Genomic DNA, 15032 nt, shown 5'->3' on the forward strand with positions numbered 1-15032 from the left:
TGGCTGACCATATCCCCCCCCCCCTGCTCTTTGCCTGTAAGTATTGAAAAAGTTCTGAAACATTATTTCAGGTGAGAAATATTGAATGTTTTCTTTAAATGAAATTTTGAGGTTTAGTACTAAATCCTTCTTCTTCTCTCTCTCTCTCTCTCTTTTTTTTTTGACCAATCTTTGATTACTCTCAGTAAGAAATAAAGAAATTTCTTTGTGCAGAAAAGTAAAAGGAAATATCACAATGTTAATTCACACAAAATTACAGGGAACTTTTAACTGTCTGCAATTTTGTGAAGAATTAATATTGTAGCGCATTTCCATTTATTACTCCCAGTATCTAATGTAGCACTTTGGTTGTCCATTTATGATCGTATTTTCTGGCAAGGTGTATGGCGCAGTTCCGTTTAAACTTTTTTACAGAACACGCGGCATCATTAACTTCACACCCTAATCCATGTGTTTTGCTTTCTGTGGCTTCTGGTCAATCCTGACGCATATGTTTCCATTCTTATCCAGGTCACTTCTAATATGCTGAGATAAAAACCATTGAAAACTTTTTCTTGCGAATAACCCTTAATTCTGATTTCGTCAGCTTTCTGTTCACATTTACAGGTTCATCTGTGGAACGCTCAGAAGTTACTTTAAAACAAATTATCATGTTCTTTGAAAACTATTTCCTTGTTTTCCATGATTGTGTGAATCGATGAACCAAAAGTCAATTAACTTAAAATAGCATTAAAATGCATCTGTAATTTTTATCAAGAACTAAATTATACTCACAGTGGCAAGTAAATCGTACAATTCCCCAACCCTGCTAGTGTTACATTTTACAAAGATGTTTGCATTAAAGGTTAAAAGAGTCTTTCTTTTTCTAGCTGATCCAGGTCTTCTGGACAAGGAAGCCGAGCAAAAAGCCCAGACACGTTTAAAAATGGTGCGTTCAGTTGGCAGTGTAATGAATACTGATACTTTAGGACATTTGGAACAAATCGGAAGTGCTTTAACTGCAATTTCTGGAGAAGGCGATGGAATAGACAATGAAGGAATGGTGAGTTTTTGTTAACTATCTTTTTTAGGCTTCTTCCTGAACACATGTTTTTTTTTACCTCAAAATTTACTGTAAACCTTTGTTTTCAGATCCTGCTATATGTTATAAACTTTTTTAATTTCATTATTTTCAAATGGCCCAATAATTTCTACAAAACTGTGTGAGCAGCATAGTACATATGTGAAATGATGTTAGCTTTTTTATTATTATTATTTTTTGAATTCATGTTTAATTAATTAAAATGTTTCAAACTTTGAAATGGTCATCCCAATTTGAGATGAAAAGTTTCACTGAAGTCAAGGTCTTGATATTATTTTGTACCTAATACGGGTTTAAAGGTAATTAGTAGGCTGTTTTCTGCACTAACAAAATGTAAGAGTAACTTGATAATCTTCAAGATGCTTCATTTACTAAATTCATTTTTAAAGTATAACCACCTACAAAATACAACACCAGCAAACAAGATTGTTTATGCATTCTTATCAGCATTGTCTTGCTTTCTTACATTTTGATAATTTTTTTAATTTAAATTATGAAAATAAAAAAAAAAATTTTTGAGAAGGTTTCCATTTTTATGGAGCATTTTGAAAACTATTTGCATGAAAAAAAAAACCTTTAAAAGAATATATATAGGGGTGAGTGGACCACAATTGGGAGACATGGGCTACGAGACATTGTAAATTCAAAAATAAATACAATTCTGACAGCTACCACCACCTAGGAGGAGTAAACATAACCAAAATGCTTCCCAGAATTCCTAGTTCCATGCTGTTCTATGCTTTTGTTTTGTAGAAAAAAATTAGTTACTGTTTGGACACACTGAAAGTTATTTGGATAATTTCTTGCATCTATCATAATCTTGAAAAACTTCAACAATTAAGCTAAGTGTTGTAGTTTATGTTGTTACCATAACTGTGCCACAATGAGACTTTTCATCAAATTTGTAAAGCCTCATAACTTTTTTTTTCTAACATTAAATGGGCTAAATTTGGTGCATTATACTATAATTTGATTCCTTTCATGTAATCAAATATGTTTCTGTGCTTTAGAACCCACCAATATACGAAAAATGAGAAAAATGTGTTTTTGTCTCATTGTGGCCCACCCTCCCCTATATGTTTTAGGGAAAGTTAAGTAACGAGACTTTGTGAGATAAAATACAGCCCACTATCTGTCTCAAAATAGTTTTTTTTTTTTTTTTTTTTGAGCTTAATAGAACACTTTGTGAGATAAAATCAGCCACTAGTCAGTTTTTTTTTTTTTTTTTTTTGAGCAATCACAATTGCTTATTGTTTTCATTTGACCGTCCTTGGTGTTTGGTTCTTTTTTCAGCCCCACTGTCCTCTGCAGGCGCAGCTCCTCAGGCCCTGAGCAATGTCCTCCCAGCAGCCTCTTCTCCTGGTCCCTGGTGTCCATGTCCTACACACACGCATGCTCATGCACACTCACACACATACATACTACACACAGGCCAATGTGCATACATACAAATCTACGCACACACACAAGCCTACACATACACAACTATACACACGTAACTGCCCATTCTATCTACGCTAGTACAATGAGTGAAATGGCACATGAAATTAATGAAGTCTCCTAGATGTCATAAGTCAAAGGATTAAAGTTAATTGTTATGTCATGATAACTATATAAGGTTTTATTACTGAGAGGTTGAAGGAAAATGAAATGTTAGGCAGAGGTATAAATAAATAAATAAAATCAGTGACTTTTCATACAAGGTATGACTAGAAGAAGTTTTCTTGTACATTCTAGATTGTCATAATCAGACTTGAACTGTGATTAAAATGAAAACTCAATTTGAGTAAAGCACAGATTATCAAGAAAACTTTGCTTAATTCAAAATTTTTTTTCATTTCAATCCTATTTTAGCATAAAGCATCTTTGATCGTCTTTTTATTTCGGCTTGAACTATATTTATTTTTTTTACATAATATGTTTTTATTCTTCTATTTTTCTTTTAAAATTATTCTGAATAGTAGGTGATATTTGTGTCTTATGTGTCTTTGATATACATTCCTTTAGGAAGAAATCATTCGTTTGCTGAATAAAACAGTACAGTTAGCATACAATATGGAAGTGGAAGCACCACAACAACTTCTAGATTTTTGCATGTATGCAGTCGGCACTATGGGTGGAATAGTTGCAGTAAGTTAGTTTTAAATCATTATTTTTGTTAGCAAAATATGCATTGCAATGGAGCTTAAGGATTTTGTTTGAAATGCTTGTAAAATTGACTATCAGTAGTGTAACTAGAGGTTGGCAGAAGTGGCTCTCACCAGGGGCGTAGTAGCCATTGGGGCGGCATTTCAACTGATTTATAAAAAATTTATGAGTTTCTTTTTCTCTCTCTCTCTCTTTTTTTTTTATCGTAGAATTTTAAAAATGCTTTAAAAAATGAAAAAAAAAAAAAAAACACGCAAGAAAAAGAGCTAGAGACAAATACATAACATCTACTGAGAAGGAACATTAGTATCATTGAAAACAATTCTAAAAAAGAAAATAAGAAAAAAAACTACAATGCTGACTCCTATTTGTCGAATCAACTGATCAAAATGGTCCAAAAAAAAATTTGGAGGTCACAATGACCTCTGGTGATTTCCCACATGGGCGACTCTGGGGAGAGGGGGGCACAATTTCTTTAGTTTTTTGTTTAGCTAGACCCCATAGTTACACTACTGTTGACTATTGAAACAAAACTACAGTAACCCCTCGTTATATTGCGCTTTTCGGGGGAATAAGAAAAAGAGCAATATATCCGAAAGCACGATGTAACCGAGGTCATTAAAAATAGTTATCCATCCAACACATACAAGTAAATTAGCATTCACTCTTTTTGACATGATTTTCAAATGTTTTCGATATAGTTCACGAATCTACTATCACACGTATAGAAACTTGTACAAGATTTAAATTAAAGTAAATTTTCAGCGTCAATATGAAATGGCAAATAAAGATTATCTTCATTAGCCACAATGTGATAAGAGTGAGCATTTCAACACCCTCTTATTCCCAGTACTTTCTAATCCCTTCATTTTGCAGTAGAAAGGATGTGAAAAGTAAAAGTTTGCCGCTGCTTTTCCAGCGAATTCAGAAGAATAAGAGCATCTTCGTTTTGTTCATTGACAAAATAAAGAAGATAAAGACCTTTTCTGAGTAATACCATATGTTTTCATGAATGGTTTCAAGCTTAAAGCAAGGGTTTTGTTTTAGGTTTTAATTTTTTGGGAGACAGAAGAAAGGAGCGATATATCCGAATGAGCGATATAACGAGGCGCGATATAACGAGGGATTACTGTATTTTACAGTTGTACACATAGTACTAATGTTGCCTGTATGTTTCAGAGAATGACAGAACAGCTGATATCGGGTGTAGTTTTACCAACTGATCGAGCCAAAGCTTTAGATTTTGAGTATGATGTTGAAATTCCCCTTTATGGCGAAGAAGAAAAAGGTATGAAAATTTATTCTTAGTTTAGCTCTGGAGAAAGAAGATAAGAGGTATGGCTTTAAAGGGAGGTAAAAACACGAAGATAAGAAACTAGGAGACTTGGCGTCTGGCAACTTGTTTTTTGTAGAACTGAATCTCAGTGTTATTCAAAATTGCACTTTGTTGTATTAGTTTGTGCAACTAAAATCCAACCACAATGCTTTGTTGTATAAAGTATGGTTGTGAAAGAAACTAAGCTACATAACTATTCTGCCATTCAAAGCACAAAAGTCGTTCATATCTGCACTTTTTAGCAAAACTGCGTTTGTCAGCAGGTGATTTCTTGTAAGATACGTTAGCCAGATACAATGTTTTGGGACCATTTGTGAATGGGGAAATATTTATTTAAAAATTCTGAAAAAGTGGCATCTGAATCAATTATATGGAGGCGCGAAACTTTAAAACGCAATTTTCATTTACAGCTCAGCTGCAAATACCACTTTTGTGCTTAGCACGGCAGTATTGTTCTGTTATCTGAGCAGTTTGCTCAAAATTAACCAAGCCCGACTTTGAAACATAACTCTGTCTTTTCCTCCCCTTATCTACTAAAATTTGATTTGGAAATGAGAGAATCTGAATTTTCGTATTTTTTAGCGTATTTTTTAACACTAAATAGCCTTTGGCATTAAAAAGCTTTTTATTATTTTAAAGAAGAAAAAACTGTTGAAAAATACTTATGTTTTGTATGCAAATAGTATACAAAATAAGTTATAATTAAACAACTTTCCTGTTAAAAGGTGTCCTTTTATCTAGAAGCACCCTGCCCCTTTTTTTTGGTCATGGGGGAAACATTACCTAAAAACCTTCACTTTTGGTGGGAATGCAATGAGTAGAAAAGAAAGCAAAAATTGTTCTCACTAGAGACCTTGCTTCCAAAATTTTTTCCCCCTTTGTATGGATATACACTACAAGAGTAACAACAGATGAATACTCAGAGTTCAGAAAAAACTCACTAGGCCTATTCCTCTTACTCCTATTTCCATGGATTTAGTTCTGGAGTCTTTCTTTTTTGTTTTTCTTTTTTCTCTTTTTCTATGTAAATGTTAATTTTCTTCCAGATAGCTTTTTTGATGGAACAATTCCATTAGAAGATGCTTTAACAAAGGCTGTTATAAAACATGAAAGAGAACAAGTATGACGCAACATTTATTTCTTGTAGAGTTAGATCTTTTCATTGAAGTTCTTTTAAACCTGAAATGTATTTTTTACTTCTAGGCTGAAGGAAGCATTCGAACCATTGTTGATCTTACCATTAAGCTGGTGTTGGCCATGTTGAAAAATATAATTGTTGGGGAAAAACCAATGGAATTTATAGCACCAAGTGGACTTGGTTTTACGATATCAATGTAAGTTTTGATTTTAAACTGTATTACAATTTTAAGTAGAAGCATAATATTTTTTGATTGCATTGGGAGTGTTAATGAAGAGTATGTTTTTTTGTAACATGTACAGTCGATCTCGCTTATTTCGAAACCTGTTTTAAGGAGAACCACTTGGATATATAGCCAGGGATATGCTCACCAAAACTTGCTTTTGGAGCAATCTGCGGAGCAGGAAAATTTTGGGCTTGGAGCAGCTTGGAGCAGTAAACCGGTAAATTTGGAACAGTCTGGAGCAGTAAAACTGCAAAATTGCAAATTTGGAACAGCCTGGAACAGTAAAATTGCAAATTTGGAGCAGCTTGCAGCAGCAAAAATTTAAATTTTACATCAATTTAGAGCAACCATGTATATTTAACACACAGAAACACATGTGACATGATAAAATAATAAAAAAAGAGATTAAGGATGTAAAAACACCATAACTACAACTACAAATTGAAGCTCTCTTAGTACTTTTTTTTTTGTCTCGTATTTTTCACAAAAGACAAGTCCTGTCCTGCTCTACTTTTTTCTTACAATTCTTTTGCTTTAGTTTACACATTTACTTTGTGTAATACATCACTGCTTTAGTGCACATTTAAGTTAGAGTGCTTTGATACCTATTTTTAAAATTTGTTTGCTTTTATGTAACATATTCAAAAAAGCTTTTAAAAAAGCACAAAAGAATAGTTGAATTAAAAAACTTTACCTCAACAACAACACAAGTGAGTTTTGAAGAGCTATTAGATTTTTTCTTTTTTTTTCTTTCTTTCTTTCTTTCTTTTTTTTTTTTGGTATGTTTAAGTTATTTACTTATATTTGATCTCATTATGATTATTATTATTATTATTGGCATATATGTTTATATACTGAACTACTTGATTAACAAATCTGAAGATCAAGCAGAGGCAGCATTAAAACCTTTTATTTTTACCTGTTTGATATTTAATCACAAAATTAATAACGAAATTACAATGAAAAAAAATTATTTTGAGAAATGATGTCATGGGAAATTTTTTTTAAATACACGTGAAAAAAATGTGAAAAAAGAAATAAATAAAAATTTTAAGACAGACTAAGAATATGGGAAAAATGCCTAAATGTGAGAAACTTGAAATGTCTGCAAATTCATTACCCCAAAGCATTAGAATTCCCAGATTTTTGCTATCTTAAGTGTCTCCAACCAAAACTAGAGATCAATTTTCTGTCCTAAAATCTTAAGAAACCGAAGATTTAAAACTGGTGAATAATATTAATTTTTACAGATGGCATTCACTTAAATCAATTTGGATGCATTTGGATTGACATTTTCGAGTGGGCGTGGCAAGAAGACGAATTTACAAGTCCTCATACTGAAAACAAAAGATAACAAAGGTTGAAAATAATGATCAGTGCAAAATTTTTTTAGTCAAAGGAACAGAATCACATAAAAAATTAAAACGATCGAGGTTTTCAAATGCGGATGCAATCGAATTTTGAAATGCGCAAAAAATCGGGACTAGGCCGAAAAATGGTAAAAACAAGCTCCAAATGCATTAACTTGATGATATTCTGATAGACATCGGTAAACGATATTTAACCTTGTTCTCATTCCTAATGTAATGTAATATAAAATTTACTTTATTCAAATTAGATTAACTTCTCAACTCTTTAGGCACGTGTAAAGTTTCAGTTTTAGGTTGGCATCCTTTGATGCCCAATTATATGCAAATGAGGCAAGTATAAATAGTGAATGATTCCAATCGTTCTCTCTCTTCTCTTTTTTTGTGTTCGCCAGTCTCTTGTGTGTTGGTTCTTGTAGGTGTTGGGGAGTTGTGAACTCCACCTCCGCTTATGGCCAGGGTTTATTCTTATAAACTTATTTTGTTAGTTTATTTATTTTAGTTTCTATGGACCAATAAATTTTTGGTAAGATTTTAAACAAGTTTCCAATGTTCATTTCTTCACATTAACATTTGATTCTGCATCTTCCACTGTGTGGTATTATCTCTGCTTGTATAAGCATGTAACATTGTTGACTGACTTACGGAATTTAGCCTTTCGGCTTTTCGTTTAAACATTGTAAGTTATCATATTCTGCAAAAACTGCCAAATATGCTAAAGGAACTGCAACATTAAATGCAAAATTGCAGTTTTGGCACAAGTTTGTCCGATTTTGGCACAGAAAAGTCCATTTGGCGGTCTTTTGGAGCAGTTTGGCGCAGGATCGGCGATTGGTGCAATTGGCGCAGCTGGCACATCCCTGTATAGTGAGAAAATCAAAAAGATTTGGTTGGTACAATGGTAAGTCTATGGGAACAAAACTAGCTTTTAATGAGCAAACTCCGTTTAAAACAAGCAGTATTTTTGCAATTCATAAAATGTCTATTAATTTCTTTCACGGATTTTTTTTTTGGCAAAAATCCATTAAAATTTTAAATTCAATCGAAAGTTAGATATAAGATATAAATCATGAGAAAAAGTGCCGATAAGACCCTTTTTTTGAAATTCATAGAGTAGATGAGTATTTAAAAATTATGTATTTGTTGAAGAGAATGTTCTCATTTCTGAGATGTACTTCCGAGGATACAATAGAGAGAAAAAAAGAATGAAAGTGACCACCATAAATGTAAAGGATTTGAAGTTGAATATTCCTCGACATACTTCTCTTCTAAAGTGCAGAAAAACCTCAAACTATTTTGAAGCCAAAAGCCACGGATGCAAATGAAGATGTTTTTCGGACCCCACGTTCCTGGAACACAATAACAAGAAAGAAACAATAAGACAGTTAAAAAAAAAAACAATTTTTTTTATACTATACAGAAGTATAAAAATAATAAAGCAAGCGTGTATAAATTTTTATGATTTTTTCACGAACCTGTTTTTTTACGAGCACTCAGTTATAACGAGCCAATATCTTGGCCCTTTCGTGTTCTTTATGCGCAAGTTCGACTGTATATCAGTACTTCCCGATTAGCAGAGACTGCCAAAAATTGTAAAATCGTAGGAGTCAGACAACTGATTCTTAGAGTAAATAAGAAAATTATTTATTGTAGCTGTGGTTCTGAACGAAAATTTTCCATAAGTTTTTAACCATGATCAATCTTTCCCCCCCCCTTCCCCCATTTGAGTATTGTTTATCACAGGGCTGCTGCTGGTGCAGAAGTATTGCAAACATTAAATGTGTGTGTAAGATTTATCTTTTTATATTTTAATGTAATGGCAAAATTAAATATTTTATGAAACTAAATTTAAGTTGAAGAGTTGATCTTAAATTCTGTGGGTTGTTATAAAATTGTATTTGATGATTTTGTTTTACTTTCATAACTAAACTATAAAATATCTAGTGAAACTTTTATTTACTTAATAAAATTGGAACCTTTGTAACATGTAAGCAAAGACTTAATAATAAATATAGTAAAATGATTTAAGTGTTTTAAATTAATTTAAGCAATTAATATTAATTTAATTGAAAGGAAAAAATTATCTTGTATTTACGTGTTATGCATTTTTATTATATATTCCAAACTTTTTATAACCGCCTCGCCCCACCCCCTTTGTTTTAATTTTTTCATCCTACTTTTTCTTAAAAAGACTTAGGTTTAGTAGGATGGGAGATTTTTGGTCTCCGGTTGAGTAAGACTCAGTGGTAATTCTGTTATTGTTAATGAGTTGATTAAGGTTCATCTAATGATCCCTTTTCATGCACTACTTTTACTATTTCCCCATTCAAAAGTTAAAAGATTCTTTTTTATTCAGGGGGATAAAGTAGATTTCTGAAAATTTAGTAGATTTATTTTTTGTATTAGTGGTTTGCTAAATAAAAACACCTTGAATTTCTTCCATATAAACTAATGGTTAAAAGAATTGTTGTTCAAAAATGCTCTTGAAATAACCAAATTGAAAAATATTTAGATATACGTGGGCTATTCAATAAGTAATAAGACTAATTTTATTGTGGCCAAACCACTCATCGGAATGTTAATTCCTGTGGCATGAGAAATGTCAGTTGTCTGTATTAACAAAACCTACTGATAGTTGGCGCGTACAATCTCATGTTCCTGAGTATCACGTGTTTGAATTGAAGCCTGTTGGCCTTCGCCTACAAGACGCAGCCAGTTGTCAAAATGGAAGCGTCGTTGGAACAAAGTTATGCAATTAAAGTTTGTTTTCGTCTTCAAAAATCAGTATCGGAGATCTTTGATATGATACGTGAAGTTTTTAACAATGAAGCAATGTTTAGAGTAAGTACTCTTTGCTGGCAAAAAGCTTTTAAGAAGGCAGACCGAGTATGGAAGATATTCAGCGTGAGGGACAACATTCAACGTCCATCACAGAGACAATGATTAACACTGCTGCTATTATAATCAAGGGGAATCTCAGAATTATTTTACATCAGTCAGCTCTGGCCGTTTCCTCAAATTAAGAAACTATCACGAGGCAAATATTTTGAAAGCAACAAAGTATGTCTAAACTCTTCGGAGGCGGCTTTGAAATAGCTCTCACAAACTTAGCGTTCACAAGTTTTTAAGACGTGGGCAGAACGTTGGAATAAATGCATTTAGTCCTGCAGAAGTTATTCTTAAAAGAATCATGTAAATTATGACGATTAAAGTTGTTCTGTATTTTTTATTAATTTAGTCTTATTACTTATTGAACAGCCCTCGTACATCTACTATGCTAAAATATCTTTAACAATTAAGGTTATTTGAAACAAATTGCTCCTGTTAGACCAGGACTTTTTTATAATTTAAATTTACATGTTTAGTCTAATATCAAACAGTTTAAATTGCCCAAACATGAAGGAAAGGCAGATTTAAAAAAAAAAACATATATTTAAATTCAGTTTTGAATTTGCTGTCCTTCAAAGCCTAGAACCAGTCTAGTTGAATCCAGAGCCTGTTGCTAATCATCATTTTTGAATTTAACAAAACTTCAATGGCATTTTAATTTAGATTGTTGCTTATTTTTCTTTCATGGGCTCATTTATATTGTCCCAGAAGCTGACTCAGACATAGAATGAAACCTCTGTCTTTGTTGAATTATGTTCCCAAAATAATATTACAACTACTTGAGTATCTTCATGGAAAATACTGACAGCCTGGTTTTGACATTCAGAAACTGCATGTTTTGTCCTTGTTATGGACTCATTAGCCTGGAATAGTCAATTACCCAGCTGGAGGCAATTATTCTCTCAATGAAGCTGAGATTAGCAGCAAACTAGCAGCTGAAATTAGTTTAGCACACCAGCGAGAGACTGCATGTTAAGAACAAAACTGCAGTCTGGGTATCATATAACCATGCTGTTGGTATTTTGCATATTGTCAGCACTGTCTTAGGGGTGGTAACTTACTGCTTATTACTGCGGTATCATGATTTAAAAATTGCGTTTTCAGGTTTAAGGGTGGCACCTTAAGCAACCGTGCTATACAACATGGGGATGCTGTGTATGTGTTTCCAGAAGTTTGTGACATATTATCTGAGTATGGTTGTTGGGGAAATGAGACATTAGGAGTCATGGTAAGTGGTAAAGATCTGCATTATTTGGAAATATGTATTCTTCCCTCTTTTATACTGCACTAGCTGTACCCCCACTGCTGTGCTCGTGCTATGAGGTTCGAAAAAACTTCTTTGGGCTTATGTAAATTTTTCTTACCACTCTGAAATAAGAAAAAAATGTTCTGTTTCGTTAATAAAAAAAGTGCACACGTAATTTTACCTCAGCTCTACGCATACGGGAAAGTGGGGTAAAACCGGGACCCTAAGGTTTGCAGGCTTTCAGAAATCACAGTTTTTAGTATAGAGGAACAAAAATTTTATGCACTGCTTATCTATTAATGCAACCAAAGTTTCAAAAACATATGTTTTTTTTTTTAATTTTTATTAATATTTTTTGTAAAAAAAAGTCATTTTACCCGGTTGTGCCTACTAGTGGGGTTAAACCGGGTAGACATGTTATTGCTATGGGAAAACAAAAATTTTAAAAGTTTCCACGAAATTCAAGATTTTATTAGTGACATATGTTAACTATTGTCATAACATAATAGAATAAGTATAAAAGGACACATCTTGATTAGGGTTGCTATTTTGTCCACATTTTTGTAAAAAGTCTGGGACGCTGGAAGAAACTGGACAAAATAGACGAAATGAAAAATAAATTGATTATATATACATAAATTTATTGTTATGGTGTAATAATATTAGTATATTATTCTAATAAATATTCTATTCTGAATATAATATAATTAAAATAGGATCATTAGCTTTAGAATTTCATAAATCTAAAAAAGAAAAATTAATTGCACATTGGTGCAGCTAATTTTTGATCATAATTTACTTAAAAGTAATAAAATTTAACAATGTGAATATGCTATTGGGCATGATTAGACTATTATATACAATAGTAGAAAATAAACTCAATGGGAAAGTCAAATGAAATGCTTGGAGACATACATACAAAGCAAAGATTTATGGACGAAAAATATTTTATAACTGTTATATTTTTTGAGTTTTTATTGATGTCACCCCGTAGTAAAATATTTATGTACTCACATATTTTATGGATATGTTTTTTAACATGATTTTAATGTTTTGAAACTCCAACCTTTAAAACTTTTTATTTCTACTTTTAATTTTATAATTGCACTCAGGGCCGCCGACTTGCAAAAATTATTGAGGGGGCTAGACATCACCGGGGGCTTAGGGGGTTATGTACTTCCACGGAGGTTCCCCCCCCCCCCCAATAAAGGTCAGATTTTTGTTCCTTGAAAATGCCAATTTACATATTTTCTGGTGTGTATAATTTAAACAAACAAATGTGACATGGCGTTTTCAAAGTAAAACAATCTAAAAATTGGTATACAAATTTTCTGTTTCAACTAGATCATGTCACTTGTCTTAGTAAGAGAAATTTTTTTGTTCATTTTTACGGGGAGTCATGCAGTGCCGTAGCTAGGCATTGAAAAAGGTAGGGCACTTGACTTGCATAGAAGGGCACTCCCAGAGACGCGGACTAAAAAAAATATATTGTGTGTGGGGGGGGGGGGCATACCGGAGGGTCTTGCAGCGGGAAATTTTCTAAAATTGAGATGAAAAATAGTGAATTTTAAAGCATTTCAAAGTTATATAATGAACATTAGAACCCCGAAAACTCGACAAGCCTGAAACATTTTTTGGCTTTGAAAAAAGGAAAAAATAAATACAAACATGCACAGTATTTTTTGTAAAAAGGTAATTTAATTTACACATGTTTTTTAAGACCAGTTTTTTTTTTTTCATTAGTGATATCGGCTAACATACTCATATGTAAACGCAAGTCTCTCAATGTCTAGGTCATTTTTGAAAAGCAGTTGATTTTTCAAAATTTGTTTCACCTCTGTTTAACAAAAGCAAGCACTCTTGTTCAACTGCAATAACCTGTGGGAGTTCAGTTGATGTAAACCGCCCAATAATGCAAGATTGCGCCATTTCGCAAACCTCATCAATGTATTGCCTTGTAGTGCTTTGGGATTTCCTATTCCTATTCAGAGTCACAACTGACTACAACTGTATTTATGTCGAGGATTGCATACTAAGTGCCTTGCCTCCATTATTTTATATACCGATAGATGGCAGCACCATCACCGGATTGAACAGTTAATGAGAATTTAGAACTAGTCCAGGAGCTAATAGCTACCTGGTGCTAGCACCCCCAGAGGTATTGTTTCACTTGGAGGACATTGAGACTACGAGCATATTTAACGTCGCCCAGTCCCCTTTAATGACGACGGTGGATCTTCGACCATCGAGGTTCGAACTCAGGACCCTCCGGCCCCGAATCCGACACTTTACCGATCGGGCTACCACGGCCCCTTTGGGATTTTGAAAGTGTGGCTTCGTTGTTTTCATACTTCTTTGGTATCCGTCGATTCTGAGGAAACGAAGGATGTTGAATTTGTTCATTTTGCGAAGATTTTTCTTTTAAACACAATACTCAAAAGTATTCAAAACTATCACGCCTCTCATTTAATATACAAATCAAACCCTCGTATATTTTTTCCAGATCAGCAACACTTAGATGAGCGCGTCGCATCGCTGCCCACCAGCAACAGACTTGACCCGTAAGTTCGCGCACTGAGACAAATTCTAAGTGTGCTTGCAGCACCGTAACACTATCATTATTCATTCCACTCGTTTTCAGTTAACCTGCTTACTACCGCAATAATTATTTGTTTTAACTTGTTACTGAATGTATTTTACAAGAAAAGCTATCTTCAAAGAAAGAAAATAAAAGTTAAATTTATGAGTTTAGAAAGCATAATATAACTAATAATTTTCTTGATTTATTGGGGGGGCTCAGCCCCCTCAAAAATATTTTTGAGGGGGCTTGGGCCCCCTCAGGCCCCATGGAGTCGGCGCCACTGGTTCTGCTTAATCATTTTATGGAGGGAGCTGCCCTTCGGGAACCTTTTAAGCTAAATTTCGTTGCGCTCTGTCCTCTTTTTGGCATTTCTCAATCCTTGCCCCTTTGAAGTTTAAACAAAACTTGAACACAGAAGCAAAGCTTTTTCGGAAGGAATACACGTAATCCTGGCCATGAAATGTAGCTCCTTTGATTCTCTCACGCACTAGAACGAAGTGGGATAATTGTCAATACTGTTTTTAGAATGTTTTTTTAAGTAAAAATTAAAAATCGTTTATCATTAAAAAGCATACAAAAATAATAAATAAATAAAACAGAATAAAAAATATATAATATGTGAAAAATATACAAACAACCACCTTTTTTGTAGTAATATTCTAATAAAAAAAGTGCCCTTTTGATGGAATTGAACTTTTATCAAGAAGTACCTTACCACTTTTTTGATCCGGGGAAACGCTATTTGAAAATTATCTTGAACCGAAAAAGCATTGTTTTCTACTCCAATTGTTTTGATTAGCGGTGCCCAACCTTTTTCTGCACGAGGACCGCACCTCATATTGAAATCATTCTCGCGAGCCAGAACACAAACCAAGTTCAAAAATATTTTGCTCTTTTCTAAATAACAAAGAAAAATATGAAAAAGAAAAGAAAATTACAAATCAGTAATTGTTGTTATCAATTACTTGATGCTTCTTTTATTAAATGCATGTTTTTCATAAACCAATTTCTGAATATATG

At 33.2% G+C, this 15032-nt stretch overlaps 1 protein-coding gene across 1 annotated transcript in view; it reads left to right on the forward strand.

The window, feature by feature from the left end:
• LOC129227962 (uncharacterized) overlaps positions 1–13949 on the forward strand; it is a 113654-nt gene extending 99705 nt beyond the window's left edge. The window contains 7 exon segments of the mRNA XM_054862587.1: positions 870–1042; positions 3089–3211; positions 4409–4517; positions 5612–5685; positions 5769–5899; positions 11290–11413; positions 13935–13949. Coding sequence (XP_054718562.1) covers positions 870–1042; positions 3089–3211; positions 4409–4517; positions 5612–5685; positions 5769–5899; positions 11290–11413; positions 13935–13949 — 749 coding nt within the window.
• The last annotated feature ends 1083 nt before the right edge of the window (positions 13950–15032 follow it).

This window comes from Uloborus diversus, chromosome 8, assembly GCF_026930045.1.
Source record: "Uloborus diversus isolate 005 chromosome 8, Udiv.v.3.1, whole genome shotgun sequence".
Taxonomy (NCBI): Eukaryota; Metazoa; Arthropoda; class Arachnida; order Araneae; family Uloboridae; genus Uloborus; species Uloborus diversus.